The sequence below is a fragment of the Canis lupus genome, chromosome 5, assembly GCF_011100685.1.
Source record: "Canis lupus familiaris isolate Mischka breed German Shepherd chromosome 5, alternate assembly UU_Cfam_GSD_1.0, whole genome shotgun sequence".
Classification (NCBI taxonomy): domain Eukaryota; kingdom Metazoa; phylum Chordata; class Mammalia; order Carnivora; family Canidae; genus Canis; species Canis lupus.
The window spans coordinates 82,689,204-82,715,178 of record NC_049226.1 but is presented as its reverse complement, the minus strand read 5'-3'; the positions used below and the strand labels follow the sequence as shown (position 1 = coordinate 82,715,178).

General features: G+C 50.3%; 1 protein-coding gene across 8 annotated transcripts; it reads left to right on the top strand.

Moving 5' to 3' along the window:
• Positions 1-918: 918 nt before the first annotated feature.
• On the top strand, positions 919-25,675 carry SLC9A5 (solute carrier family 9 member A5). Of its 8 annotated transcripts, XR_005360225.1 has the most exons (17): positions 919-1,141; positions 4,078-4,380; positions 6,404-6,567; positions 6,741-6,819; positions 7,099-7,276; positions 7,855-8,075; positions 8,294-8,496; positions 8,716-8,805; positions 8,899-8,969; positions 9,714-9,843; positions 10,314-10,402; positions 10,565-10,691; positions 14,904-15,074; positions 15,585-15,654; positions 16,313-16,447; positions 19,061-19,748; positions 20,286-20,499. XR_005360225.1 is itself a non-coding variant. In XM_038538640.1 (16 exons), exons 1-16 carry the CDS (start codon positions 949-951, stop codon positions 25,628-25,630), a joined length of 2,232 nt encoding a protein of 743 aa, XP_038394568.1. In that variant the 5' UTR covers positions 919-948; the 3' UTR covers positions 25,631-25,675. The 8 variants fall into 8 exon arrangements, 7 of the variants coding, with proteins under 7 accessions (XP_038394568.1, XP_038394566.1, XP_038394565.1 ...); XM_038538640.1 differs by lacking the exons at positions 19,061-19,748; positions 20,286-20,499 and adding an exon at positions 25,623-25,675; XM_038538638.1 differs by having other exon boundaries at positions 7,234-7,276; positions 19,061-20,499.
• The last annotated feature ends 300 nt before the right edge of the window (positions 25,676-25,975 follow it).

Here is a 25,975-nt window from a genome sequence, read left to right as displayed (position 1 = left end):
TGCACCAGGAGCCCGACGTGGGATTCGACCCCGGATCTCCACGACCGCGCCCTGGGCCAAAGGCAGGCGCCAAACCGCTGCGCCACCCAGGGATCCTTCTCTATCAGTTTAAAGGGAATCGATAGGCTGGGTTTTCTTATAGTTGAGGGAAGGAAGATAACGTTCCCTTCTATTTTCATGGAAAAGGGGAGGAGATATCCCGTAGTTTGACGCAGAGGGAGGCCGGGCGCTCTTCGGCTTGGGAGATAAAGTGGAATAGCTTCCTTGTCAGCCTCGAATGACCTGGGCCCAGTCTGGGCCTTGGAGTTTCTGGGGACGTTGAGGACAGCCTTGTCCTTTCAGGGAGCGCTCAGTGCGCGTGCGCCGCGCTGGTCTGGGCGGGGGCCCGAAGGGGGTCCTAGGCTCGGGAGGGCGGCGGCGCACTGCCCCCTGCCGTCGGCACGGGAGAGCGTCGGGGCCCGCGCCTTCAGTGCCAGCCGCCGGCTCCCGGCCGCGGGTCTGTCCTAGCCGAAGACAAGATGCGCGCCTCGGGCTCGGCCCCCGGCCCCCACAGGCCCCCTCCCCTCCCGGGGCGGGCTACTGCCTCCGGCGGGTGGGACGCGGCCGCGCCTCCGGAGGGCTGCGGCGGCTCCCAGCTCTGAAACCCGGGTAGGGGAGCTTTGGGGAAGGTTTGGGGGAGCGGACTCGAAGGAATTGGTTTCGGGACTTGGAGAGCTGCCCTGGAGGGTTTCCAGAGCTCAGACTGGTTTAGAGGGGGGGGAGCAGGGGTCCAGAGTCCGGACGCCCGGGGCACGGTCTCGGAGTCCGGACCTGGCTTGGGGGTTTCGGAGCCGGGATTGGGGGGAGCGGGCCCCACGTGCTTGTGACGCGGGGGCGGCCGGTAGGCGCGGCGGCGACGCGGGGCCGGCGGCCGTGCGGTGCCGGGAGGGCGACTAGGCAGGCGGCAGGATGCTGCGCGCCGCGCTACCGCTGCTCGGGCTGCCCCTGGCGGGGGCGGCCGCCACCGAAGAGCCCACCCGGGAGCCGGGGTCGCCCGGCGAGCCTCCCCCTGGGCTGGCGCTCTTCCGCTGGCAGTGGCACGAGGTGGAGGCGCCCTACCTGGTAGCCCTGTGGATCCTGGTGGCCAGCCTGGCCAAAATCGGTGAGTGCGTGTGTGCCAGCGCCAGGCCGGCGGCCGGCAGCGGACCCGCCCCCAACCCCTAGTCTCCAGATCTGGGCCGGCTTCTTGCACAGGGCCGGGACCCAGGTTCCGATTCCACAAATCCGGGCTCTCGCAGAGTTCCTGCGCCCTCTCTCCCTTCCCCCCTTCCGCGGGGGAGGCCTGAGGATTGGCCTTCTCTGAGGGCTGCCCCAGCTCTTTCTAGCCTCATCCCTAGACTCCTTTGCCCTCTTGCTCCCCTCTTCCCTTTGCTGTAAGCCCTTAAGCCCTTCGGTCTGGCCTCTTCACCAATCTCCAGGCTCCTAGAAACCTCTGTCAGCGACAGGGATGTGTGGGGAATTGTAGGGATAGTGTTCTCCAGCAAAGCCAGGCATCCTGGACCTGAGGAAGCAGTTTTCCCAGGAGATCACATACAAGTGTCCACTCTCTTGGGATACTAGACCACCACTTTTCCTCTAGCCCCCCTCTGCTCTCCTAGAGGTACACCATTCTTTAGGTGTGCTTAACAGGACCCCCACCATAATCCAGGTCTACATTTCTTTACATTTCAGGGTTAAGAAACATCTTCCATTTATTAGGGCCTCCCTTACTATGTGCTGCCTACACTAGGTGCTTTCATACATCTGACCTCCTTCAGTCTGCACAACATTGAAGGTTGTGTTTCACATTCCTTATCTTGAATAGAGCTGCTTTTCCCTGCCTCTGCCCCTTCCTCCCCACTTCTGAGCAGCCAGTGGTCCCTCCTCCCACCAGAGACCCTCCTCCCTCTCCCTGTTGTTCAGGCTCTGCTGTGGGGGTGACTAATTATAGCTGAGCGTTGCTACTCACTCCCCAGCTATGCTGGCACAGCCTGTACTCCAGTCTCACCAATACAGTCTTTATGTAGGAATCACACAGCTTAGAATTTGCCCCTCTACTCCCCCAGGGACTTTGCTGGGGTGGAGAGGGGGGTGCTGCTGGGCAGAACAGAACTTTCCACTCTGTTCTGACAGCCCATTAATAATGGAAAATGGGCCTGAATGCTTTTACGGAGTCTAGTTCTGCCTAAGGACAGGCTTTGGTGGTGGGTTTTGGATTGCAGTGCTAGGGTTGATGCATGCTCTGGAAGTGAGGATGCAATGGAGTCCCTGAAGGAGAGGAGAGGGGAACCAAAGATAGGGATGAGTGTGGGCAAATCTATAACTGAATTTACCTTAGGGCCTGCCAGCAATGAGAGTAAGGGATAGGAGCCCAGATTTGGGGACCAAGAATTGGGTTTGCTGAGGAGTCTTAGTGGTTGCAGGAAAGTTATCTATGTAGGGTTTATATAGCAACAGCTGTAGTTTCCCCCATAAATTATAGTGTGTTGCCTAGCTTGGATATCATCTCCTCTGGAGGTAGAAGAGAGCCTCTTCATTAGCCACACACACACACACACACACACACACATCCTCACAGAGAATGGAAGAGATCAGTAGGATGCTCAGGGATACCTTCCCTCAGCTTTATTGCTAGCAGGTTCTTTTTCCCTTTTATTCCATAAATATTTATGTAGATCCCACTGTGTGCCAGGAACTGCTCTAAGCCCTTTGGGGACAGCTTCCAAAGGGCACTATGTTGGCATGGGGGTCTCACATAGGCTAACATGGAGGCCACTTCCACTACCTGCCACTCCAGGTATGGGGAGAGGTGTTTACTCAGGATTTTAGGGCCCGGGGGAAAGCCAAAAGAGTTTATTTTAGTGGGCAAAGAAGAGTTGCGATAACACCAGAAACCCATTTCATACTTCCTCTTCTTTTCCTGGAGACAGGTCTGCATTATTTCCCCCCATCATTTTTTTAATGATTTTTAAATTTTTAAGTAATTTCTATATACAACTTGAACTCACAACCCTGAGATCAAGAGTTGCATGCTCCACTGACTGAGCCAGCCAGGCATCCCTTCCCCAGAATCATTTTTAATTAACATTTGTTGAGAACCTACTATATATCTGATATTCTGCTAGACACATTCACACTATATCATTTTATCCTCCTCCTGTGTGAAAGGTATTTTTCCCATATTACAGGAGAAGAAATTGAAGTTCAGGTAAATTAAATAAATTGTCTGAGATCACACAATTAGAAACTGATGGAGCCAGAAGAACTGGAGATCTTCTTACTGCTAAACCCAATGTTTTTTAAACTATTGTGTTATTAATTGAGCCTATATAATGAAAAGCATATTGGGCTAGGAGGTCCCCAGTGCTGCTAGGAGGTATAATATACATTTTGGTCTAGTTAGGGAGGCAGGACACAATATATTAGGTAAGAGTGCTTACAATAAATCCCTGGGTTAAGTGCTATTGAGTAGATTGTTTTACTTAAACTCACAACAATTCTATGTTATGAGATCATTACTGTTTTTATTCCTAATTTGCTGATGAGAAAACTGAAAGTCAGATGAAGTTATATACTCTGAGGTCACAGAACTAGTAAATAGAGGAGCCAGTGTTCAAACCCAGGCAGCCTGACTCTAGAGGCCATGATTTTTTTTTTTTTGAGGCCCTGATTTTTATAGCTATAAAAATATACTAACATTTGCTGGGGCTCAAATCATAGCTATGAATAAAGGAGATCAGAGAAAGGAGAGGTGAGGGGTGAGGATGAGAGTAGAGATGAGCGGGCATTTCCAGAAATGGAAAGAGCAAGCAAGCCTAGGTTACCATGAGGGAAGCACCAAGAGACAGACAACTTTAGCTGTAGTAGAAGGTTTGTAGCCATGCAGGTTGGAGATTCTAGCAGTCTGCTTCTCTTTTCTCCTTCCTTGGTCCCAGAGTCAGGGGTTCCTGACATTGGATAACGTTCTAAGACAGGGAGGTTATAGGCATGTGTGTGTGTGTGTGTGTGTGTGTGTGTGACCATTAAGCTGATACATCCTGCCCTCTTCTTGCATTGTAGTGTTTCACTTGTCTCGGAAGGTGACATCGCTGGTCCCTGAGAGCTGCCTGCTGATTTTGCTGGGACTGGTGCTTGGAGGCATTGTCTTGGCTGTGGCTAAGAAAGCTGAGTACCAGCTGGAGCCAGGCACATTCTTCCTCTTCCTACTGCCTCCTATTGTGCTGGACTCAGGCTATTTCATGCCTAGCCGACTGTTCTTTGACAATTTGGGTGCCATCCTCACCTATGCCGTGGTGGGCACACTCTGGAATGCCTTCACAACAGGTGCTGCCCTCTGGGGTCTGCAGCAGGCTGGATTTGTGGGTAAGTGACCCTAGGACCTGAGCTGGCAGATGGAGGCTTTGCCAGATTCATCACCTAACTCTCTTCTCCAGCTCTGGAGATCCCATATTGGCAAGAGCCATGCCCTGAGAGCTCTGTCTTGGGTCCCTCCCACCCGGAGTTCAAGGCAACACTCCAGATGGGCCTTCAGCCTTCACTTAGGTCTCTGCCAGTTGGGTCTGGGTTTCTGCAGCATGACAGCTGAGCAGAGGCCTGGCTCCCAGCTGTGTGTGGGCTGCCGAGGCTGGAAAGTCTGCATTACTACTCTGTTGCCTCCTGCCCTCTGTTACCACACTGCCACTTGCCAGCCTTGCTCCCCTGAGGCACACAATTCACTGTTCTGTGAGGATCAATCATCCTGGCTCTCCCCAGGCCACATCAGGGTAGTTTACTATTACTACTATAATTTTAAAATTAATATTTATTTTTTAACTTTTTAAAAAGATTTTATTTTTAAGCAATCTCTATACTCAACATGGGGTTTGAACCCACAACCCCAAGATCAAGAGTTGCATACTTCATTCACTGAGCCAACCAGACGCCCCCTTAAGTTTTTTTTTTTAAAGATTCATTCATTTATTTGAGATAGATTGCTCATGTGTGCATGCATGAGCTGTGTGTGGCGGGGGGCGGATGGGAGAGGGAGAAGAGAATCAAGCACACTCCTAGCTGAGCGCGGAGCCCTAGGTGGGTCTGGGTCTCAAGACCCTGAGATCAGGATCTGAGATAAAACCAAGAGTCAGACGCCCAACCAACTGCTACCCAGGGCCCCCTAAATTTTTTTTTCCCCTACATTTTTAAAAAAGTAATCTCTACACCCAACGTGGAGCTTGAATTCATGACCTCAAGGTCAAGAGTTACATGCTCTTTTGATTGAGCCAGCCAGCAGTCCCTGTTATTATTATTGATAAATCCATATTACAAATCCACAGAATGCAATACATTACACTAGTGGGTGTTCTCTCTTTACTTATCTCATGGACTCTTTTTAACAATTCTGTTGGTGTATTATTTATCCTACTTAATAGATGAGGAAATAGAGACCCTTAAAATTGTTTGATAAAAGGTTCAAGGTTAGTAGGAGAGGTCTGTTTTACTGGGGCTCTTTGCCCTCAGGCTGCCTTTTCCACTCCCTTCTTCCTCATTACCTGTACCCAAATCCATTCAACTCTGAATGTTGATAATTCAGACTTCCTCCAAGGTTCTAGGGGAGGTTTTCAATTTCTACTTGTGGACTCCAACCTGGTTTTCCAAATGGGTGAGTGAACACTTTGGGGCAGAAAGGGAAGGGAGGACATCAGACAATAATAATAATAACAACAATAATAAGTAATATCTATTAGGTGCTTACTATGTATGAGGTTCTGGCTCAATAAAGAACTTTTTGAAGTAAATACTGTTGTTATTCCCAATATATACATGAGGAAACTGAGGGCCACAGAAATTCTGTTATGTTTAAGTTCTCCGCATGGTGGGTGCTTTTCCTACCATACGTAGCCCTCATAGATTGATGGCCCCTCCCTCTCCTGCTGAGAATTGTGTCACATCCCTGAGGCTGAGAACCACAGGCATGGAAGAAAGCACTCTCTTGTTCTTCTCCCTAATAAAGCCAGTCAGCAGCCAGTTTCCACCTACTGGTGGTTCTTATTACTGTAGTTGCAATTTTTATTCTCAGCACCACCTTAACTTTTCAGGTTACTTAGAGCTTTCTTAGCCATCTCCTGGGTTGATTTTGCAGCAATCTCGTGAGGTAGGCAGATGAGGAGACATGGCTTCAGAGAAGTCATGTGACGGTGACAGCGCCAACATCACAGAGCTGGTAAGTGGCAAAGCCAGGGCTTAGGCTCAAGTCTCCTGACCTGTGGGCTGATGCTCTCTTCACCATCCCAAGTCCTCTCTGGGCATCCTTGTTTCCACAGTGAGGGGGAGCCAGGGCTTGTCACAGGGAATGCTGTGGGAGACTGGATACCTCACCAACTGCTCTCCCTCATCTATCCCTCAAAAGCCCCTCGAGTACAGGCCAGCTTCCTGGATTTTCTGCTATTTGGGAGCCTCATCTCAGCGGTGGACCCCGTGGCTGTGCTGGCTGTCTTTGAGGAGGTGCACGTCAACGACACTCTCTTTATCATCGTCTTTGGCGAGTCCCTGCTCAATGATGCTGTCACCGTGGTGAGAGTGCACAGTTGGCTGCCATTCCCTGACCCCCACTGCCATGCTCTGACTAGTTGGGGACCTTCCCTGGGTTTCCTGGGGAAGAAATACAGCCTCAGCTTTCACCCTCTCCTGGCAGTCCCAGTTGGGCCTTCCCTCTCCTTGCTCCTGACTCTATTCTTCTCACTCAGGTGCTGTACAAGGTCTGCAACTCATTTGTGGAGATGGGCTCTGCCAACGTACAGGCTGCTGACTACCTGAAAGGAGTCGGTCAGTATTTCCCCCTCATGGCTGGGTTGCTGAATCCCTGCCCCCAACTGCATCAGGACAGAGAAGGCTGTTGGGTTGCCTCATTCCCTTCCCTCCTCTGTGGAGAAATAGGGCCCTGAAAACCTGAGAAGGAAGAGCTTTCCTGGGATCCTGGCTTTGGGATCCTGACCCCTGGGGAGTACAGTGGGCATTGTCCTCCACTCCCTGCCAGACTACAGTCTTGTCTGCCCGGGTAGAGTCCAGGCCAGGGGTCATGCTGACAACCCACTCCTCCCCCAGCCTCCCTGTTTGTGGTCAGTCTGGGCGGGGCAGCCGTGGGCTTAGTCTTTGCCTTCCTCCTGGCCCTGACCACACGCTTCACCAAGCGGGTCCGCATCATCGAGCCACTGCTGGTCTTCCTCCTCGCCTATGCAGCCTACCTCACTGCTGAAATGGCCTCGCTCTCTGCTATTCTTGCGTGAGTCCTGGGAGCCTTGCATGTAGGCAGCTGGGAGGGGGCATTGGAGATGGTTGCCCCTTACATGGACAGAAGCAAGACCCTGAGGAGGCAGTAGGTTTTCTCTGAGCCCCTGTGGTAGTGGGAATCTCAGACTCCCCTGGGGAGACAATAAACCTTAGGTAATGCTTTAAGATCTGTCTTTGGAACTGCCCTGGGCACCCCAGAACCCAATCTTCTACCTGAAGTGCTTTCTGAGGTATAGGCTGAGCTAGAAGTAGACCTCAAGGCCTGGTCACTGGCTGTCATGGCCACAGCACTCTAAAAGGTGCTTCAGAGAGAATGCTAGTCAAAGCATGTTTCTCCCAACTTCTCCTCCAGGAGGCACTGAATGGGAACCTGGAGATTTAGATCCCTATCCCAAGACTGCCCACCACTAGCTATCCTAGGACAGTCTCCATGCCTCCCTAGGCTTCAGCTCTGATGAAGTTTGCAATAACTTCTGATATCCTGTGATGGGCAACACCTCCTGTGGCATGCTCAAACCTTAGAGGCTGCAATCCCTCCTTACTTGCCCTGTCTGTCCATTCCTCTCCCAGGGTGACTATGTGTGGCCTGGGCTGTAAGAAGTATGTGGAAGCCAACATCTCCCATAAGTCACGCACGGCTGTCAAATACACAATGAAGACTCTAGCCAGCTGCGCTGAGACCGTCATCTTCATGCTGCTTGGCATCTCAGCTGTGGACTCTTCTAAGTGGGCCTGGGATTCTGGGCTGGTGCTAGGCACCCTCTTCTTCATCCTGTTCTTCCGAGCCCTCGGTATTGCTGGCACCCTCTGCTTTCCCATTCTCCTTCCTGCCCTGCCCCAGCTCATCCCCCAGTCTGAGTCCATATCCTTATCAATTCCTAAGCCCCCCCCACCCCATTGCTCACCCCTCCCAACCCCTGTCAGACCTTAGCCCAGATACTTGGTGCCATCCATTCCTGGGTCCTCCACTCCCAATGCCCTGCTCCCACTGGCCTCCCTCCTGCTGTAGGCGTAGTCCTGCAGACGTGGGTGCTGAATCAGTTCCGGCTGGTCCCTCTGGACAAGATTGACCAGGTGGTGATGTCTTATGGGGGCCTGCGGGGGGCTGTGGCCTTCGCTCTCGTCATCCTACTGGACAGGACCAAGGTCCCTGCCAAGGACTACTTTGTGGCCACCACTATTGTGGTGGTCTTCTTCACAGTCATTGTGCAGGTGGGAGAGCCCATGAGGCTGGGTAGGGAGAGGGCTGGCAGGCCCTGGGGGAGGCATGGAGCCTTTGGGACAGGGGCTCTTCTCTTTGGGGGATAGGGACTTGAATTCCCAGACCCTGAGTGTAGTGAGGTGGAGGTACAGAAGCTGAGGCCTAATTATGGGGAAAGAAAGGCACCAGGGAACTAGATAGGGCAGGGCTCACCTGCTGCCTGTCCATAGGGCTTAACCATCAAGCCACTGGTCAAGTGGCTGAAGGTGAAGAGGAGTGAGCATCACAAACCCACCCTGAACCAGGAGCTGCATGAGCACGTGGGTACCAGAACCCCATCCCTCTACCTATACCTCTTTTCCTTCTATTTTGAGCAGAGTCCTGATCCAGTCCCCCTACCCACCCCCTTCTAGACTTTTGACCACATTCTGGCTGCAGTGGAGGACGTTGTGGGGCACCATGGCTATCACTACTGGAGGGACAGGTGAGGGAGCTCCCCCAAGGCTCCTTCAGCAGCAGCAGCCCCGCCAGCCAGGGCAGCATTGGGAATGTGCCACACTTCTGAGAAGGGACACAGCCAGAGTTGGGCTTGGTGACCTCTGCCAGGAGCCCTTCAGTGGCATCCTAGTACTCTCAGGATAAGACAAGTCTTCCCAGTGAGGCCTGCCTGGCCCTGTGTGGTCTTGCACCTGCCAGACTCCAGCCTCATCATGCTCTGCTCTGCCTTTGACTATCTTCCTGCTGATTACATGGATCTTGGTTTAGAATTTCAGAACCCATCGTGCTTCCCCCACCCTGCTACCCCGACCTTTGCCCATATTCTGTATATTAGAACATTCCCTCGCTTCCTTCTCAGGTATTTAACCTCTGTTTATCCTTCAGATTTCACCATAGACATCAAATCTCTAAGGAGGCCTTCACTGGCCTCCCTGACAAATCCCTATATACTCTATAATTATCCTTTGTAGTTCTTGTTACGGTTGCAATTTTAGTTATTTGCAATTACTTCAATTTAATGTCAGGCTTGCCCGTAATGCTGTAAGTTCAGGCTTGCCCGTAATGCTATAAGTTTCATAAGGGCAGGTACTAACTTTGAGATTATCCCTGGCTGAGGCCCATACCAAGAGAGTCAGGCCAGTGCTGGCAGTGTCCCTGCCCCATCTGAGGAAGGGCCGGCCAGCTGGGTTTTGGAGATGGCACTCAGGGCTGGGCCTGATATCCTCTGTAGGTGGGAGCAGTTTGACAAGAAGTACCTGAGTCAGCTGCTGATGCGGCGCTCAGCCTACCGCATCCGGGACCAGATCTGGGATGTGTACTATAGACTCAACATCCGGGATGCCATCAGCTTCGTGGACCAGGTGGGCCAGCAGCGAGTGGTGGGTGGGCAGGTAGCCAGCAGGAAGGGGTAACAAGCAGGCAGGACCTGAGCAGGGAGTTGGGAATTCCCAGCCGACTCCATGGTCTGGTAAAATGTCAGCTGCAGGAACCAGCCTGACCTGATGCTGAATTCAGAGTCTGGCAGGCAATTGAGAAAGCTGAGAAAGAGCTGGACTCTAGAGCCAGCAGGTGCAGTTCAATTCTTAACACTTACAGGCTTGTGACCTTGGGTAAGTCCCTATCCTCTCTGAGCCTCAGTTTCCTCAATTGTAAGAAATTAAGAATACCTATGTTACAGAGTTTTGTGGATTCAATGTGTAAAGTGCATAGCACGGTACCTGGAATATATAAAGAGCAGAATAAGTGTTAATTATGTTGCTTTTATTACCCTTTGACTGTCTGGGCCACCCTCCATCTGATAGTCGTCTGACCTCTGTCTTGGCCCCTGCAGGGAGGCCATATCTTGTCCTCCACAGGGCTCACTCTGCCCTCTATGCCCAGCCGCAATTCTGTGGCAGAGACCTCTGTCACCAACCTGCTGTAAGTCCTTGAGCCCCCTTCCAGTTCCTCAAGCCCTGTCTATTGGGTTTTCTTTCTGCATCCCTTTTGGGAAAAACCTGTGGGCATCTTTGCTTTTTTGACCTCCCCCTGGCCAGTGCTTCCTGGCCCTTCCGTAGCACACATGTTGCCTGCCTCCTGCAGGAGAGAGAGTGGCAGTGGAGCGTGTCTGGATCTGCAGGTGATTGACACAGTGCGCAGTGGCCGGGACCGTGAGGATGCTGTGATGCACCATCTGCTCTGTGGAGGCCTCTACAAGCCACGCCGCAGGGTGAGAGCAGGCAAGGTTTAAAAGTTTCAAGGGGGTGGAGTGGGGCCTGGGTTGGGGGTGATGAGTTAGAGGAGGGTGGTCTGGGGAGGCCATAAACAGGCTCAAGAGGCAGCTGGTGCCAGCTAGTGGAGAGCTATAAATGCCAGTTGAAGAGTGTGGGCCCCATCTTGTAATAACTTTTAGCTTTTTTTTTTTTTTGAGAAAGGGGTGGCCTGATACAAGCACTGTTTAAAGATGTCTTCTTCTGGTAGCAGATCACAGACCAAATTGGAGGGTTGAGGTGAGAGATGGGGAGAGCCAGTTGGGAGGCTGGAGCGAAACAACATATCAGAGCTGGGTGGTGGTAAGGGTGAGGAGCACATAGGACTGAGGGATTGTCCTGAAGGGGAGAGGAGGGGACAGACTACAGAAGGGGTCTTGATGGGGTCAGAGACAGAAGCAGGAGTACTGAGGAAGCCTGTGGGACCAGTTTAGCATGGGGAAGGCAGACATCTCTTTTAGGTAACGTTAGTCCAGTGCAGGTCAGGAAGCTTTGGGGCCAGAAGGCCCAGCCCATCCAGGAGGGAATCTGCCTCAATTCCACAAGGGGGCAGCAAGCCATTACATTGAACCTCTTTGAAATGGGAAGGCAACTGTTTTAACAGTCAAGGTTGTTTCTATTGTTGAGACAGAATTGGCTTTCTTTAATTTGGGGGCTTTGGTCCTGATTTGACTCTAGGCAGCTCTGCAGAATAAACTTCAAAGGTTTCAAGACAGTTCCCTTTCACATAGGCCTTCTTTCCCTCAAGCCAGCATCTCCTCTCCCTGATGTGTCTTCTCTGGTCATAAGAAACAAGGCCCAGAATGCTGCTCTAGTTGTAGTTGGCCAGGTCATGGCATAGGGCTCTCTTACCTTTCTAGTTCTAGAATTTTCCATTCTCTTCCCGCTGCTCAGAATCCCCATAGCATTGCTTTACTACTCTGAGGCTCCATATTGTTCTTGTAGTCAGCCACATCCCCATGTCTTCCTCAGTTAATGGCTGTTAAACTCTGTCTCATTCAACCTGTTGGGTTTTTATTTCTTTTCTTTTCTTTTTTTTTTTTTTTACTTCTTTCTTAAGGCAAATTTTACTCATTCACAAAATTAGACAGAATAAAATAACTCTCATGTATTCATCACTCAGGTCCTCTAAAATTATCAATGCATGGTTAATCTTGTTGCATTCTGTACCCCCACCTTACCCCATCTACATCTTATGATCTTTTTTTTATTAAAGATTTTATTTATTTATTCATGAGAGACACAGAGGGAGAGGCAGAGACATAGGCAGAGAGAGAAGCAGGCTTCATGCAGGGAGCCCCATGCAGGACTTGATCCTGGGACTCCAGGATCATGCCCTGGGCTAAGGGCAGGCGCTCAACCACTGAGCCACCCAAGTGTCCCCACACCTTATTATCTTAAAGCAAACTCTGGACGTATCATATTGCCTCTAAATATTTCAATATGTATCTCTATGTGGCAGGCACTCTCTGTATGTATACATGTATATGAATATTATATATATATATATAAAGTCATAGTACTATTATCACTTTCAACAAATAATAATTCCTTCTCATATGAAATATCCAGTCAGCATTCATAAACATTTTTTTTCCAGATGGTTTGTTTAAATCAGGATCCAAATAAAGTCTACACTTTGCATTTGGTAAATATGTCTCTTTATTAAAGAAGAAATCTCTAATAGTTCCTTCTCCTTTTATCCCACTTGCTATTTATTTATTTATATTTATTTTATTTATTTTTTAAGATTTTATTCATTTATTCATGAGAGACACCACAGAGAGAAGCAGAGAAGTAGGCAGAGGCAGAATTAGACTCCCTGTGAGGAGCCTGATGCAGGACTCAATCCTGGGACCCCAGGATCATGACCTGAGCCAAAGGCAGACGCTCAACCACTAAGCCACACAGTTCCCCCCCACTTGCTATTTATTTATTGAAGAAATTGGATACTTTGCCTCAGAGAATTTCCCAATTTATGGATTTGGCTGATTGTAACACCAGTGGTAGTGTTCCTCCATCCCCTGTATTTCCTGATAGTTAAATCTAGATGACTGGTCAGATTCAGGAACATTCAGTAGGTATGCTATGTATTTCTTATTGTATCACATCAGGACATATGTGATGATTGGTTTACCTATGGATGTGTGTGTCTCAGATTGGTCAATGGGTACAGTTCTTGGGTAGTCAATTAAAAAACACTGGAGTAAGATTATCAACAACAAGATGTCATCTTACTTGATTTAGTCCATCATTCCATTATTTGGATCCCATGTCTGGCACCAAATATCTGTTTAGATTCATATCCTGTGAAAATTTGCGAAGCCTGCTAACTTTGTATTCATCCAAATCAACATAAAATGTTGAACAGGATAGAGCTGAGGACAGAGCCATGTGGCATGCTTGGCTCCAGACTGACATGGATCAAAAACATTTTTGGATATGGTTACTCAACTAGTTCTGAATCCACTTAGTTATACCATAACATAATCCATAATTCCTCATATTCTTCACAGAAATGTCATCAGAGAGAGAGACAGAAGTGTTTAGTATGCAGTTACAAATATGAGATCATAGTTTATGAGATAAGGGCTAGAAATAAAGATTTATAAGCGATCTTTATTGTCAAAGGTTTTCTCACCTAGTGACATCAGAATCCCCTGGGAGAGCTTGCTAGAATACATATTCCTGGCTTCACCTCCTCGAGGTTCTGATTTCATAGTATAGAATGGGACGAAGAATCTGTGGGCTTAGTAAATTGTCCAGGTGATTCAAATGCAGCTGGTCTGATGGCTGCATGGTCTAGCATTAGGCTAGCTGAAGCTAGGGGAAGGGATAGTTCACTGCAGAGAACATTTGGAGGGAGAGAGGAGGGCCAAGGACAACACTGAGGAATCCACATGGGAAAAAAGGAGGGGAGAAGAGCAGTAGCAGATAGTGTCTCGGAGGCCTGGGGCAGAAGAACAGTTGGATGCTGCACAGGGGTCAGGCCAGCGCCTAACCAGAGGCCATGCCATGACACTGGTAACCAGGCAGAAGGCAGCACCATGGATTCATGGGTCCTGGAGTTGTATTTCTGGCATTAAAGAAAGTAATGGGTATGAGAGGAAGTGTCAGAATCAAAGTATAAGAATTTGGCAGCAAAAGGGAAGCAATAGCTTCAGTGCTTCAGTGGAAAGGCTTTCTTCAGGGGAATATGGGCAGGAGCATGCTTAAAAGTAGGGGATGGGCATGGTGAGGGGAAGGAGGAAGGTGCTGGGGTGGGGGTGGGAATGGGAGGCAGCCAGGAGCTGATGGAGGCAGGGAGGAGTGGGCTGAGCAAAGCAGAGGTCAGGGTTCAAGGAGAGCGGTATGAGGGAGCTGGATTCCTGCACCCCCAGGAGAGAGGGGTCCCTCTGGATGGTTAGGTAGAGGAGAGCAGATGAGAGACTTGAAGGGAGCTCTTAGAACTGGTTCAGGGCAGCAGAAAATAGGAGGCATAGGAAAGCATTGTATTTGGCAGGGGTGGGAGTGGTTTGAGCCCAGATAAAATGATTGGGACCAACTGGCAGTACTTTTATTTGGCAGTCTAGGTAGGTATGTAGTGGGTGGGCTTGGTCTTTGTGAGGAAAGAGTAGGAAGGAACAGATGACGGACCCCCATCCTGAATTGGGTGCAAATGGCTGTTGGGACTGAGAAGGTCCAGGGTGTCAGGAGGTAGTTCTGGAAGTCCAAAGTTTTTACAGAAATGGCTGGCTAGAGAGTTCCTTATGGAGGGAGAATCCTGTGTAGCTAGGGGTGTGTGTGGTGGGGGCAGGCACAGGGACCAGGCTCCTAAGTGGAAGTACAAAGAAGGAAATGTCGCCCTCAGTCTCGTGGTAGCCCCAAGGGACAAGATACAGAGTCTCTTGCCTCTTGCTACTTCAAGTCAGGACTGGGAAGGGCAATAGAGTTTAGGGACAGGCAGATTTGGGGGAATGGGCTCAGTGATAAAAATAAGTTTTTCTCCCAGCAAATTGAGACTACAGAGTGTCTGGCTGGGTTCCTGTTGTATTTTTTTGTTTTGTTTTTTAATGGCTAGTTCTGGAAAAACTGGGCTGGCAGGGCCTATGGTGCCCATGGTGCTGTGGCCTGGGTACCTGTGGGAGGCCAAGGCTCCCAGCCTCATGGCAGGGCGGGGCTGTCATTGCCAGTACAAAGCCAGCTGCAGCCGCCACTTCATCTCAGAGGATGCTCAGGAACGGCAGGACAAGGAAGTCTTCCAGCAGAACATGAAGCGGCGGCTAGAGTCCTTTAAGTCCACCAAGCACAACATCTGCTTCACCAAGAGCAAGCCACGACCTCGCAAGACCGGTCGCAAGAAGGCACGTGCTTTCTCTGGGACTTCCGTTTGGGGCTGGAGGCTGATGGCCCATAGTTTTGAACTCCCAAGTATTGAAATCCAGCCCAGGGGGACCCCAGTTGGAAAATTCTTGAGGCCTTGGTGTGTGCAATAGTTTGTGTTCCCTTTTGCATCTTCCTGGAGTCTCAGAAAGGTAAAATGAGGCCTTTTGGGGAAGATCTGTCTCTTACCATGGTTGGTCAGTTGCTGGGAGGCAGCACGACCTCCTACCAGAAATGAATCCAGCAACAGAAAGACATGTTCCTGGGAGCAGGGGCAGGGGGAGCTCCATGAGTCCCTAATTCAGTCCAGGCTAAGGCATGGAGAGCCCTTGCTGGGGCACAGGTTATTTGCCAAGGGTGCCAATGACTGATGGAACCACTGGGATTGATGCAGATTCCCTACCCACTGCATCAGAAAGATCCTATCAGACAACAGTGTTGGGGTTTTGAGCCAGAAACAGAGGCTTAGGGTCTGTTTTCTTGGCCCTCAGAAGGATGGCTTGGCTAATACGGAGGCCACAAATGGGAAACCTCCTCGAGACCTGGGCTTTCAGGACACAGGCAAGCAAGGGGTAGGGGTGGGGCTGAGGAAGGAATGGGAGGATGGGGGCCCATCAACCAAAAGCTGGAGGATCTCCTCTGTGCTGCATTCAGTGTCATAGGCTGAGGCTCCTCCCCTCAAGGACCTGATAGGCTTACTTGATTTCAGAGCTGGACATGTTCAAAGCAGTTCTCAGAGACTTTGTGACAGGTATCTGGTAGCTAGCTACAGGTTATAGCCCCTAGGACTTGGCGAAGGTGTCATGGAGAAGGGGGGAGCTTAAAAGATGGGTGGCCCCTGGGGCCCAGTGTCTTGCCTGCAAAACCAGGAATTTGGATGAGCTGAGCATTGATGGGCCTTCCACCTCTCCAGATGCTCATGTTTTCATTTGATGATGGGCTCCGGGGCTGAGAGAACAGGATGGAGGAGCTGGAAAGTAGAAATACCCTGTTGGCTCTGAGGACTCTGCTTTCCCTGGTGGCGTCCTAGAGCTCTGCAGCCCCATTTCCCTCCTCTCCAGCCCTAACTCCCTAGGCCAGTGCTGAAATAGAGGAAGGTGGGGGGCTTTGGCAGCCATGGGGTCCTGCATGGGTGGACAGGGAGCTGGCCTGGGGTTATGTGGTACCAAGAGGCAGCCACTGGGCTGGCCATCCCCACTCAGTTCTTGTCCCTGTCCAGCTGCTGTGATCTTAACTGTGGAGTCTGAGGAGGAGGAGGAGAGTGACAGTTCAGAGACAGAGAAGGAGGACGACGAGGGGATCATATTTGTGGCTCGGGCCACCAATGAGGTTCTCCAAGAGGGCAAGGTCTCAGGTAATGGTGTCCTCCTAGCCTCCCTCCCCCCAGGGCAGGCTGGAGCTGTGCAGCTGCTGTCTTCCCTCTTTACTCATGGCCTTTCCTCTAGACAACTCCCTTTTCCTACTCATTTATTTACCAACCAGCATTTAGTGAACATCTCCTTTATAATCAGACAGCTGACATGACTGATCTGATTCAATCCTCATAACAACCAAGATGGGGAACTGAGCTTCTAGAGCCAAAGGGACTTGGGACTTGTACAGCATCCCACAGGAGAACCAGAATTTGAACCTGACCCATCTGACTCTAAAGCCTACAGCTTTTTCACTGCTTCACTGCCTCCTTTTACAGTCTGGTGAGGTATATGAGGTGACAAGCAAATCTAACACCAGGCTCTCTTACAACCCATGCTCTCTGCACACCTGCCCTCAAGTAGAGCCCCTAGTGAGGGTGGCAGCCTGGCCTACAGGAGGAGTCTAAATTCATCAAAACAGCATTATTGTGGATAAAAGACAATATATACGTGTTTCCATATGTGGAAACCTAACTTATATCACTGCTAGTTGGCTCCAGCATCATCGGATGTCATTCTAAAATGTTTTATTATAGAAAATTGCAAAATATACAATAGACAGAATAATAAAGTAAATTTCCATCTACCCATTACGCAGCTTCACTAATTACTTAGTCCTAACCAATCTTATTTCATCTATCTCTTCACTTATGCCCCTCTCTTCACTGGGTTCTTTTGAAGCAATCTCAAATAAGATGTCACCTTATCAATAAATACTTAAGTGCATATCTTTAAAAGATAAGGATTCTTCTTAAAAATATATAACCATAATATCATTATCATAAATATCCAGTGTTCAAATTTCCCTGATTATCTTATTTTTTTTTTTTTTGCAGTAGGTTTGTTCAAATAAAAATCCATACAAGGCCCACACACGACTTTTGGTTGATAAGTCTCTTTTAACTTACAGCAGTGGTTCTCAAGGGGGTGGTAATGGAGTGATTTTGCCTGCAGGGGCATTCGGCAATATTTGGAGCCATTTTTGGTTGCCACAACTGGAGAGGTGCACTTGCATGTAGTGGGTTGAGGCCAGGAATGCTGCTAAATAACACATGGGACAGCCTGAGAACAAAGTATCTGTTCCATCTTGTCAGTGGTGTCAAGTTTGAGAAACCCTGCTTTACAGGTCCCCCCCCCTCCTTTTTCTTCTTCTAGTGTATTTATTGAAATAATCTGGTTATTTGTCCCACAGTCTTTCCTTGTGCGGATTTTGCTGATTGCATCCCCAAAGCATTATTTTTTCACTGTGCCTTATATTTCCTTTAAACCAGTAATTAGATCTACATCAGATTTCAGTTTAGATGTTTTGGTAAGAATACTTCACAGGCAGTGATGGTGTACTTTGTGTCATGTCACATCAGGAAACACATCCCATCTGGTGTCTCTCTTCTGTGAGGTGACTGTTGATCGCTGGGTTCACATGGTAGCCTGACCCATGCATTGTGAAGTTCGCCATCAGCTGTTCACCAGTCTTAGCAGCCGCTGATGGTCATTGCCAGGCCCAGCACTGCATCCGGGGCTGCACAGCAGTCATACCCTCCATCTCTTTTGTTGTCTGCATTACCAGCAATTCTTCTATTAAAAAAGCTCTCATCAGTGACTTCATTACTTTGAGGTATAGTTCGTACAGGAAAGAATAGATAAATACTTGATTTTTTTCCTTTCACTTAACAGTTTTCAGACCAATGAAGGATCCTCCAAAGGTGAAGACTGAATTTCGTTGTTTTAGTTTGGTGGTGGTGGTTGTTAAAATATAATATTACGAGTCTTTCAAGAGAGGTGGTTTTACTTCCAATCACACCATCAATACATTTCATAATGTAATCGATTGCTCAGGACCTTTATCAACGAGCAGGCACATATTGAGCACCTTATTACGGGCAAAGCATTGTGTTGACTTTGGAGAGCAGGGGTGGGAGGTGGCCAGGGAGCTTCTCTTTCCCAAGTTTCCTCTTTCAGAACCTCAGACTTCCTGTCATGCAGTGGCCCAGCCTTCCATCCTGGCTGCCAGCAGTGCTGGGACTCTCGGCTCAGGTCCCCTTTGTGGCACAGCATTTCGCCTGCTAAGGGGTTTGCATGAGCTCACACTCCTGGGCTCTGTCCCACTAAAGGGCTGTGGTGAGTGCTCACCCAGAGCATCGAGCACCGAAGCCTTTGGCGTGGAGCCTCGAGATCTCTCTCACCTTTGCTGCTCTCTCTCTTCTGGGACAGGGCCTGGCAGAATGTGATCTCTAAAGCCAGTGCTACAAGCTGGTGAGGACTGATCACAGGTTTTTTTCCTGCCTGGCTCCTGATTTCTCTTGCTTTCTCTTCATTTGTTTAGTCAGTATTTTCAGTATTTGCTGAATAACTACTATGTGCCCAGCCCTGTGCCAGGTGCTGGGAGTCAGTGGAGAGCTTTCCCTCATCAACTAATCACACAAATGGATGTAATAGAGAATGGATGTAATATAGAATGAATGTAATGTGGAATGAATTATTTGCGAAAATGCGGTTATACTTGAGAAGGATTCCACTGTGTTACTAATGAGTGCATATGTACTCTCTGTCCCCAGGGAGCCTTGAGGTGTGCCCAAGCCCACGAATCATCCCCCCCTCCCCAACCTGTGCAGAGAAGGAGCTACCCTGGAAGAGTGGGCAGGGAGATCTGGCAGTCTACGTGTCCTCGGAAACCACCAAGATTGTGCCCGTGGACATGCAGGCAGGCTGGAACCAGAGCATCTCGTCCCTGGAGAGCCTGGCATCCCCGCCCTGTACCCAGGCCCCAACTATGACCCGCCTGCCTCCTTGCCCACTGGCTGCTGAAGAGCCCCAGCCCTTCCATCTGCCTTACGATCCACGCCCTAGCTTCGCCTTTCCCCCAAGCCTGGCCAAAGCTGGCCGCTCTCGCAGTGAGAGCAGCGCTGACATCCCCCAGCAGCAAGAGCTGCAGCCCCTCATGGGACATGAGGACCGCACCCATCTTAGCCCACGCACAGCCAACTCCCACTGGTGCATCCAGTTCAACAAAGGTGGCCGGCTGTAGCCCAAGGACTCAAGGAGGAGCAGGAGACTGGATCTCCCATGGGAAGTCTTCCCTGGGCAATGGGCAGAGGAACCCACTTAGCCTGACAAGGGGCCAGAGGAGCCTGAACTAGCAACTGGGCTTCCTTGGGGCAGAGTCAGAAGGGTATCCTGGACTGATCCTCACAGGAACCCTTTCATCACCTTCCTTGCTCCTAATCCTTGCCACCTTCCCTTTCAGTAAGTTCCTTACCCTGGCTCAAGACCCAGTCCAGAACTTCTTGGGGCTACGTCCAGCCCCTTGGGAAGCTGATGCCCTCTCCTCAATGGGTCCCTCTAGGGTCACTTTAGGCAGCTGTTCCTGCCCCCACAGCAAGGGCATCATTCCACAGCTGATGCTGACCTTTCCTGCCCTCCTTTACTGACCTTTCCACTCCCCAGCACCAGCTCAAGGACAGTGCCCTGGCACTGAGGCTTCTCGAGGGGCTGGTCCTCAGAGGGCTTGGGGTGGTGGGAGCTGGAGCAGGCCTCAGCCTTAGGCTTTGCTGCCTTATTGGGTCAGCTACCTATAGCCAATTTTGGGGTGAGGGGGATGGTGGGAACCTGTGTCCAATTCTTGCTTTATCTCCTTCCCTTTGTTGCCAGTTATCAGGGCCATAGTTCTTCCTTTTCCAGGTTCAAGGCCACAGGGCTGGGCCAGGCTTCAGATCAGGGCTGTTTCTTGACACGGGTCACTCTGAAGATCTGCTGCTATGTATCCAAGTCTGTATCTTTCAGATTCCTGGGTCTGGATTTCCTGAGGAGGGGAGATAGTGGCCTCTGGGCCACTACCACCTTGACATTCCCCAAATAGGAAAGGAGCCAGGTATTCCAGGGCCACCGTCCTGCTGCTCTGGGGGCTGACTGGGTGGCAGGTAAATTTCCTGGGGTTAGCACCTGCCCTGTGTCTTGTATCTTGAGCCTAAGACACATTAAACATCTCTTGGATGAATGGGTGTCCTGTGTCCATGTGTCTAGGGGTTCTAGGGGTGGGGGGATGACTGGGGTATCTGATAAGGGAAGTAAAAACTTGCAAGTGCTTGCTCTGGGGCTTCTAGGATAGAGAACAGAGGATATCTGGGAAGGACTGTTAGGCTCTCTGGCCCTCTTTCCCTCCTCCCTTCCCAGTATGGTTCCCTGAGCAGAGGGTCTGCAGTGGCAGTCCAGGGACCACTATATGGGCACAGGGTCACAGAACTGGGAGTCCACTCTAAAATGGGGGAGGCCAGGGGATCCCTGGGTGGCGCAGCGGTTTAGCGCCTGCCTTTGGCCCAGGGCACGATCCTGGAGACCCGGGATCGAATCCCACGTCAGGCTCCCAGTGCGTGGAGCCTGCTTCTCCCTCTGCCTGTGTCTCTGCCTCTCTCTCCCTCTCTCTGTGACTATCATAAATAAATAAAAATTAAAAAAAAAAAAATGGGGGAGGCCAGCAGGGAAAGAGACTCCAGACGATAGGTCCCAAGGTACCCAAAGATGCAACCAGCACATACTGGGACCAGATAAGCCTTCCTGGAAAACTGGAGGCAGGTGTAGGACAAATAAACAGAAGTTCTCTGCACATGGCAGGTGGGAGGGCAATCTCAAGGGAGCTGGTTACCCTATGAGTTTACACTATAAATCAGGTACTGTGGGGTCCAGAAATATCTAGGAACCAAAACCCTTAGTTAAAAGCAGTCCCAGATTCAAATTCAATTTCCCACTGTGTCTAAAGGACTTTTTTTTTTTAAGATTTTATTTATTTATTAATGAGAGACACAGAGAGAGGGGCAGAGACACAGGCAGAGGGAGAAGCAGGTTCCCTGCGGGGAGCCTGATGCAGGACTAGATCCCAGGACCCCAGGATCATGCCCTGATACAAAGGCAGATGCTCAACCACTGAGCCACCCAGGTGTCCCTGGCTGAAGGACTTTTAGGAAAATATCCATCTTTATTGAGATAAAACACATGTACCTCAGAACTCATCCATTTAAAATGTATAGTTCAGTGATTTTTAATATATTCACAGATGTGCAACACACATCACAATCTAAGTTTTTTTTTAATTTTTATCTATGATAGTCACAGAGAGAGAGAGAGAGAGGCAGAGACATAGGCAGAGGGAGAAGCAGGCTCCATGCACCAGGAGCCCGACGTGGGATTCGATCCTGGGTCTCCAGGATCACGCCCTGGGCCAAAGGCAGGCGCTAAACCGCTGTGCCACCCAGGGATCCCACAATCTAAGTTTAGAACATTTTCGTTATCCCCAGGGAACCCTGTGCCCATTGGCAATCACTCCTCATCCACTGCCTGCCCCACCCTAGGTAATCACTAACCTACTATCTCTATAGATGAAGAGGTCTCCACACTGAAGGTTCACATAGTCAACAAGCACCTTCTTGGGCAGCCCCAGTGGTGCAGCAGTTTAGCACCGCCTGCAGCCCAGGGCGTGATCCTGGAGACCCTGGATCGAGTCCCACGTCAGGCTCTCTGTATGATGCCTGCTTCTCCCTCTGCCTGTGTCTCTGCTTCTCTCTCTCTCTCTCTCTGTCTCTGTCTCTATGAATAAATAAATAAAATCTTTTAAAAAAATAAAAAATTAATAAAGGTAAAAAAAAAACAAGCACCTTCTCTGTGTTATGAGTGGGAAGATGGAAAGAAAAGAGGAGAGACTTGGGCTTTGCCCTCATATTGTTGAGAGTTAGCAGTGATAGGAGCTAATAGTTAACAGTCTGGCTGTTGCTTCCAGCTATGGCACTTAGGCACGTTACGTACTCTCTGTGAGCCTCAGTGTCCTCATCTCTGAGATGGAATAACAAGTATACTTATTTTAGAAGTTTGCTGTCAGGATGAAATGAAAAAATGAGAAGAATCTATTATACAGCATGGCCCACAGTAAGGAATCATACATGTTTGCCATTACAGGTCTTATTCTAAAGGCCAGGAGCCTGGAAGGTCAGGAGCTGTGGGGCTCTGAGGAGATCTGGGAAGCCTCTGTTAGGAGTTAGTGTATGTGAAAGTGTGTGTGTGAGTGTGTGTAGGGGTTCAGACAATACAGGCAAAGTTGGGTGGGTACATTCCAGGTAGAAAGAGCAGCATAAACAAAGGATGCCCAGAGCACATGTGGCAAAAAGCTAGGAGCAGTGGGTGATGTGCTCTGGAGAGACCAGCCAGGGACACAAAGGGGCGGGGGGGGGGGGGCGGGGGGGGGCGGGCAGAACAGTGCTGAGTTGCAGAGGTGGCAGAGAGCTGGCCTGGGAGAACTGTGATCTGGGGAGTGGTGTGGGCAGTGATGAGCTTTAGGGAGCTCCAACGCAGTTGGTGCCAGATGGAATGAATGACACCCCAGGTGGAGGATGGACTGGTAGAAAGGAAGCCTAGAGACAGGAGACTTGTTCTGCTCAAGCAGCAGAGGGATGAGAAGAGGCTGGAGAAGGCAGGCAGCCATTCTCAGACCTTAGGGTCACAATCAACGAGAGCTGTCAAACATGCAGATTCCTGGGGCACCTGGGTGGCTCAGTTGGTTAAGCATCTGACTCTTGGTTTCAGCTCAGGTTGTGATCTTGGGGTCATAAGACTGAGGACCACATTGAGCCTCCGTGCTCAGCAGGGAGTCTACCTGAGATTCTCTCTCTCTCTTGCCTTCTGCCCCTCCCTCTCCTCATTCCCTCTCTTTCTAAAAATAAATAAATCAGGGATCCCTGGGTGGCGCAGTGGTTTGGTGCCTGCCTTTGGCCCAGGGCGCGATCCTGGAGACCCGGGATCGAATCCCACGTCAGGCTCCCAGTGCATGGAGCCTGCTTCTCCCTCTGCCTATGTCTCTGCCTCTCTCTCTGTGTGTGACTATCATAAATAAATAAAAATAAATAAATCTTTTTAAAAAAATAAATCTTAAAAAAAAACCCATGCAGATTCCTGGGCCTATCCCAAGGTTCTGACTCAGCAAGGCAATGAAGACCCAGAGGTCTGTAATCTTAATCAGCTCCTTGTGAGGGAGATCACATAGACAACATTCTAGAATTTCTAGATTAGAAAGATGGTAGAAATCAAATCCATACAATCAGGCAACTAAAGGTATAGCAGGAAGAGGAGGAGTGCAGAGACGGGCTCCTGGGCTTGGTGCTGGGTAACTAAGGATAGTGGGACAGCCGGGAAGACAGGGTTAGTCAGAGATAGAGGGGGAGAAAGCAGGTGAGAACAGCTGGGGGAGAGGCAGGCACCTGGGATGCAGGACAGAGAGCAAGTCAGGAGCTTGTCTATGGCTCACCACCTAACTGGGCAAGATGGTGGACATGGCCTTCAGAATGACCTGAGCTGCATCCAGGTCTTGAAGGAGGAAGGAGATGGAGATGGGGACCAAGGGAGATGGGCATGGGTTTTCCAGGTAGAGGAGACGGTTTCAGACAAGATTTGTGATCTAGATGGGTTTTCCAGGCCAGCATGGAGTTTGGAATTTATTTAGGCCAAAAGTAAGAGAAGTCTGGAAAGTCTGGAGTATTGTCACCCTTGCTGTCTCGGGCAGTCCTGAAGAGAGTGTGCAAGGTTTGGGGTGGAGTAAGGGCAATGACTTTGGGTCTCATTATGAGGCCAACAGCCCCCATCTTATTTTTGACTGGTTCATGTTGGCAAGGAATGGGAGGCTGAAGGAAGGCTGGGGAAGGGGCAGGGGAGGGACGCTCAACCCCATTTTATGATCTCAGAGGAAAAGGTTGCGGTGAGTGGATTTTGCTGCCAGCAGAGCCACAGAGATGGGCCCCATGAGTCACTGCTCAGTCCTGCAAGCTCAGCCCGCAGAGCCTGCTGTGGTCAGCAGCCTGGGCTGGTTCCAGGCCCAGCCCCCAGTGTTCCCCGCTAGGCCTCTGTGTGTCCCCATTTCAATCTGCATCTTTGCCATCCCAGGGCTGTTCATCCTGCAGCTCTGCCTTTTCTGTTTTCCTTCAGACTGAGCCTCTGAATCTCTCTCTATTTGTGACTTGAGTTTACATCTGGCTCAAGGATGGGTAGCCTCAGGAGGACAGGGGGAATGTGACCACTTTCAGGGACCCCTAGCCATTTATTCTATGCTAGGCCCTACGTTAAGTGCTGGAAGCACAGAAGCAGACAATACACTCTGTTTTCATGAAGCTACAATACACGTTCTATGTGGAGTGAATAAACCAAGGCCTGACCGTGACCCCAATCTGTCTGTCTGCCTGTGCCCGGTAGTGCTGGGCTCAGCTATGGCCTGTGGCTTGAGGCCTCTTACTTACCTCTCATATTGGAGGGGGGGATGTGTGCCTGCCAGCAGGTCCCCCCAGATGTTAGGGCTCCTAGGAGGCCTGGCTAGCGGCTAGGCGTGGGCAGCTGGAGAGGGAGGGAGCAGGAGGCAATGACTCAATGGGGCGGCCCTGGGACAGCTGGGGAGGGATCCAAGGTTGGTCCTGATGCTTACTAAAGCTAGAGGAGGGTGGGACAGAGGTCCTGGCTGGGGGCTGGAGATGGAGCAGGACGATTCCAAGGCTCCTCTAGCAGCCATATCAGCTCAAGAAGAAAGCTCCTAGGTAGCTGGTCTGATGGTCTGGACTTTGGGTGCTGATGTGGCAGCTGGGATGGGAGGGGGGTGGGTTGCTGTTGCTCCCACTGTGCCTGCTTCTGACGCCCAGGTCTGCTCCTCTCGCAAGCCTCCAGGCTCCAGAGGAGGCCTCTGTCTTAGAGCCAAGGAAGCCATTAGACCCACTGCCCCCTCCTCTTCCAGGAACCAAGGGCCAGAGCATGTTATGAGGCATAGTGCCTTCTGGCTACACAGTCTACCTTCTTACAATCTTGCCACAAATTCTGGGGAGTGTCAGGCAAGAAACACATGCCCCAAAGGTACCTCAGCCTTAGAGCTGGGAGGGATCTCACAGGTCAACTCTCCAGGTAACTTTTACCAGTTCAGGATCCCCTGACTGAGGGTGAAATGATGAGGAGGGCATGAACACAGCCTAAGGGCTGCCAGCGACTAGACATTGACACATGTGGTCCTCCCTAGTCTTTATGGCAACCCCACAAAAAAAAAAAAAAAAAAAAGAATGACATTTTTCTTTTTCTTTTTTTATTTTTTATTTTTTGTTTTTACAGGTGAGTAAGGTGAGGCTTAAAGAGCACTGAGTTGCTGGAGCTCACCAAGCAGGTAAGTGGAGGAGCAGGCCTGGGTTGGTGTCTGGCTCCAGGACCCTGACCTCAGTCCCAGCCTCCTTGGCTAGACTTTGTAGGGAGGGGTATAGGTGAAAGTGGCCAGGAATGCACCGGAGTGGAGGGTCTGGGCCTGGAGGATTCTGGCCGGTCTGAGTCAGCTCCTACCCCAGAGGCTCCCTCCTTCCCTCCAGCCCAGACAGCAGCCCCCCACCTGGTCATTGGTGCCTGGCCCTGGAAGGAAGATTGAGGGCTGCAAGAGAGGGGCCCTTTCCCCCTACCCTCCATGAAGATACCCC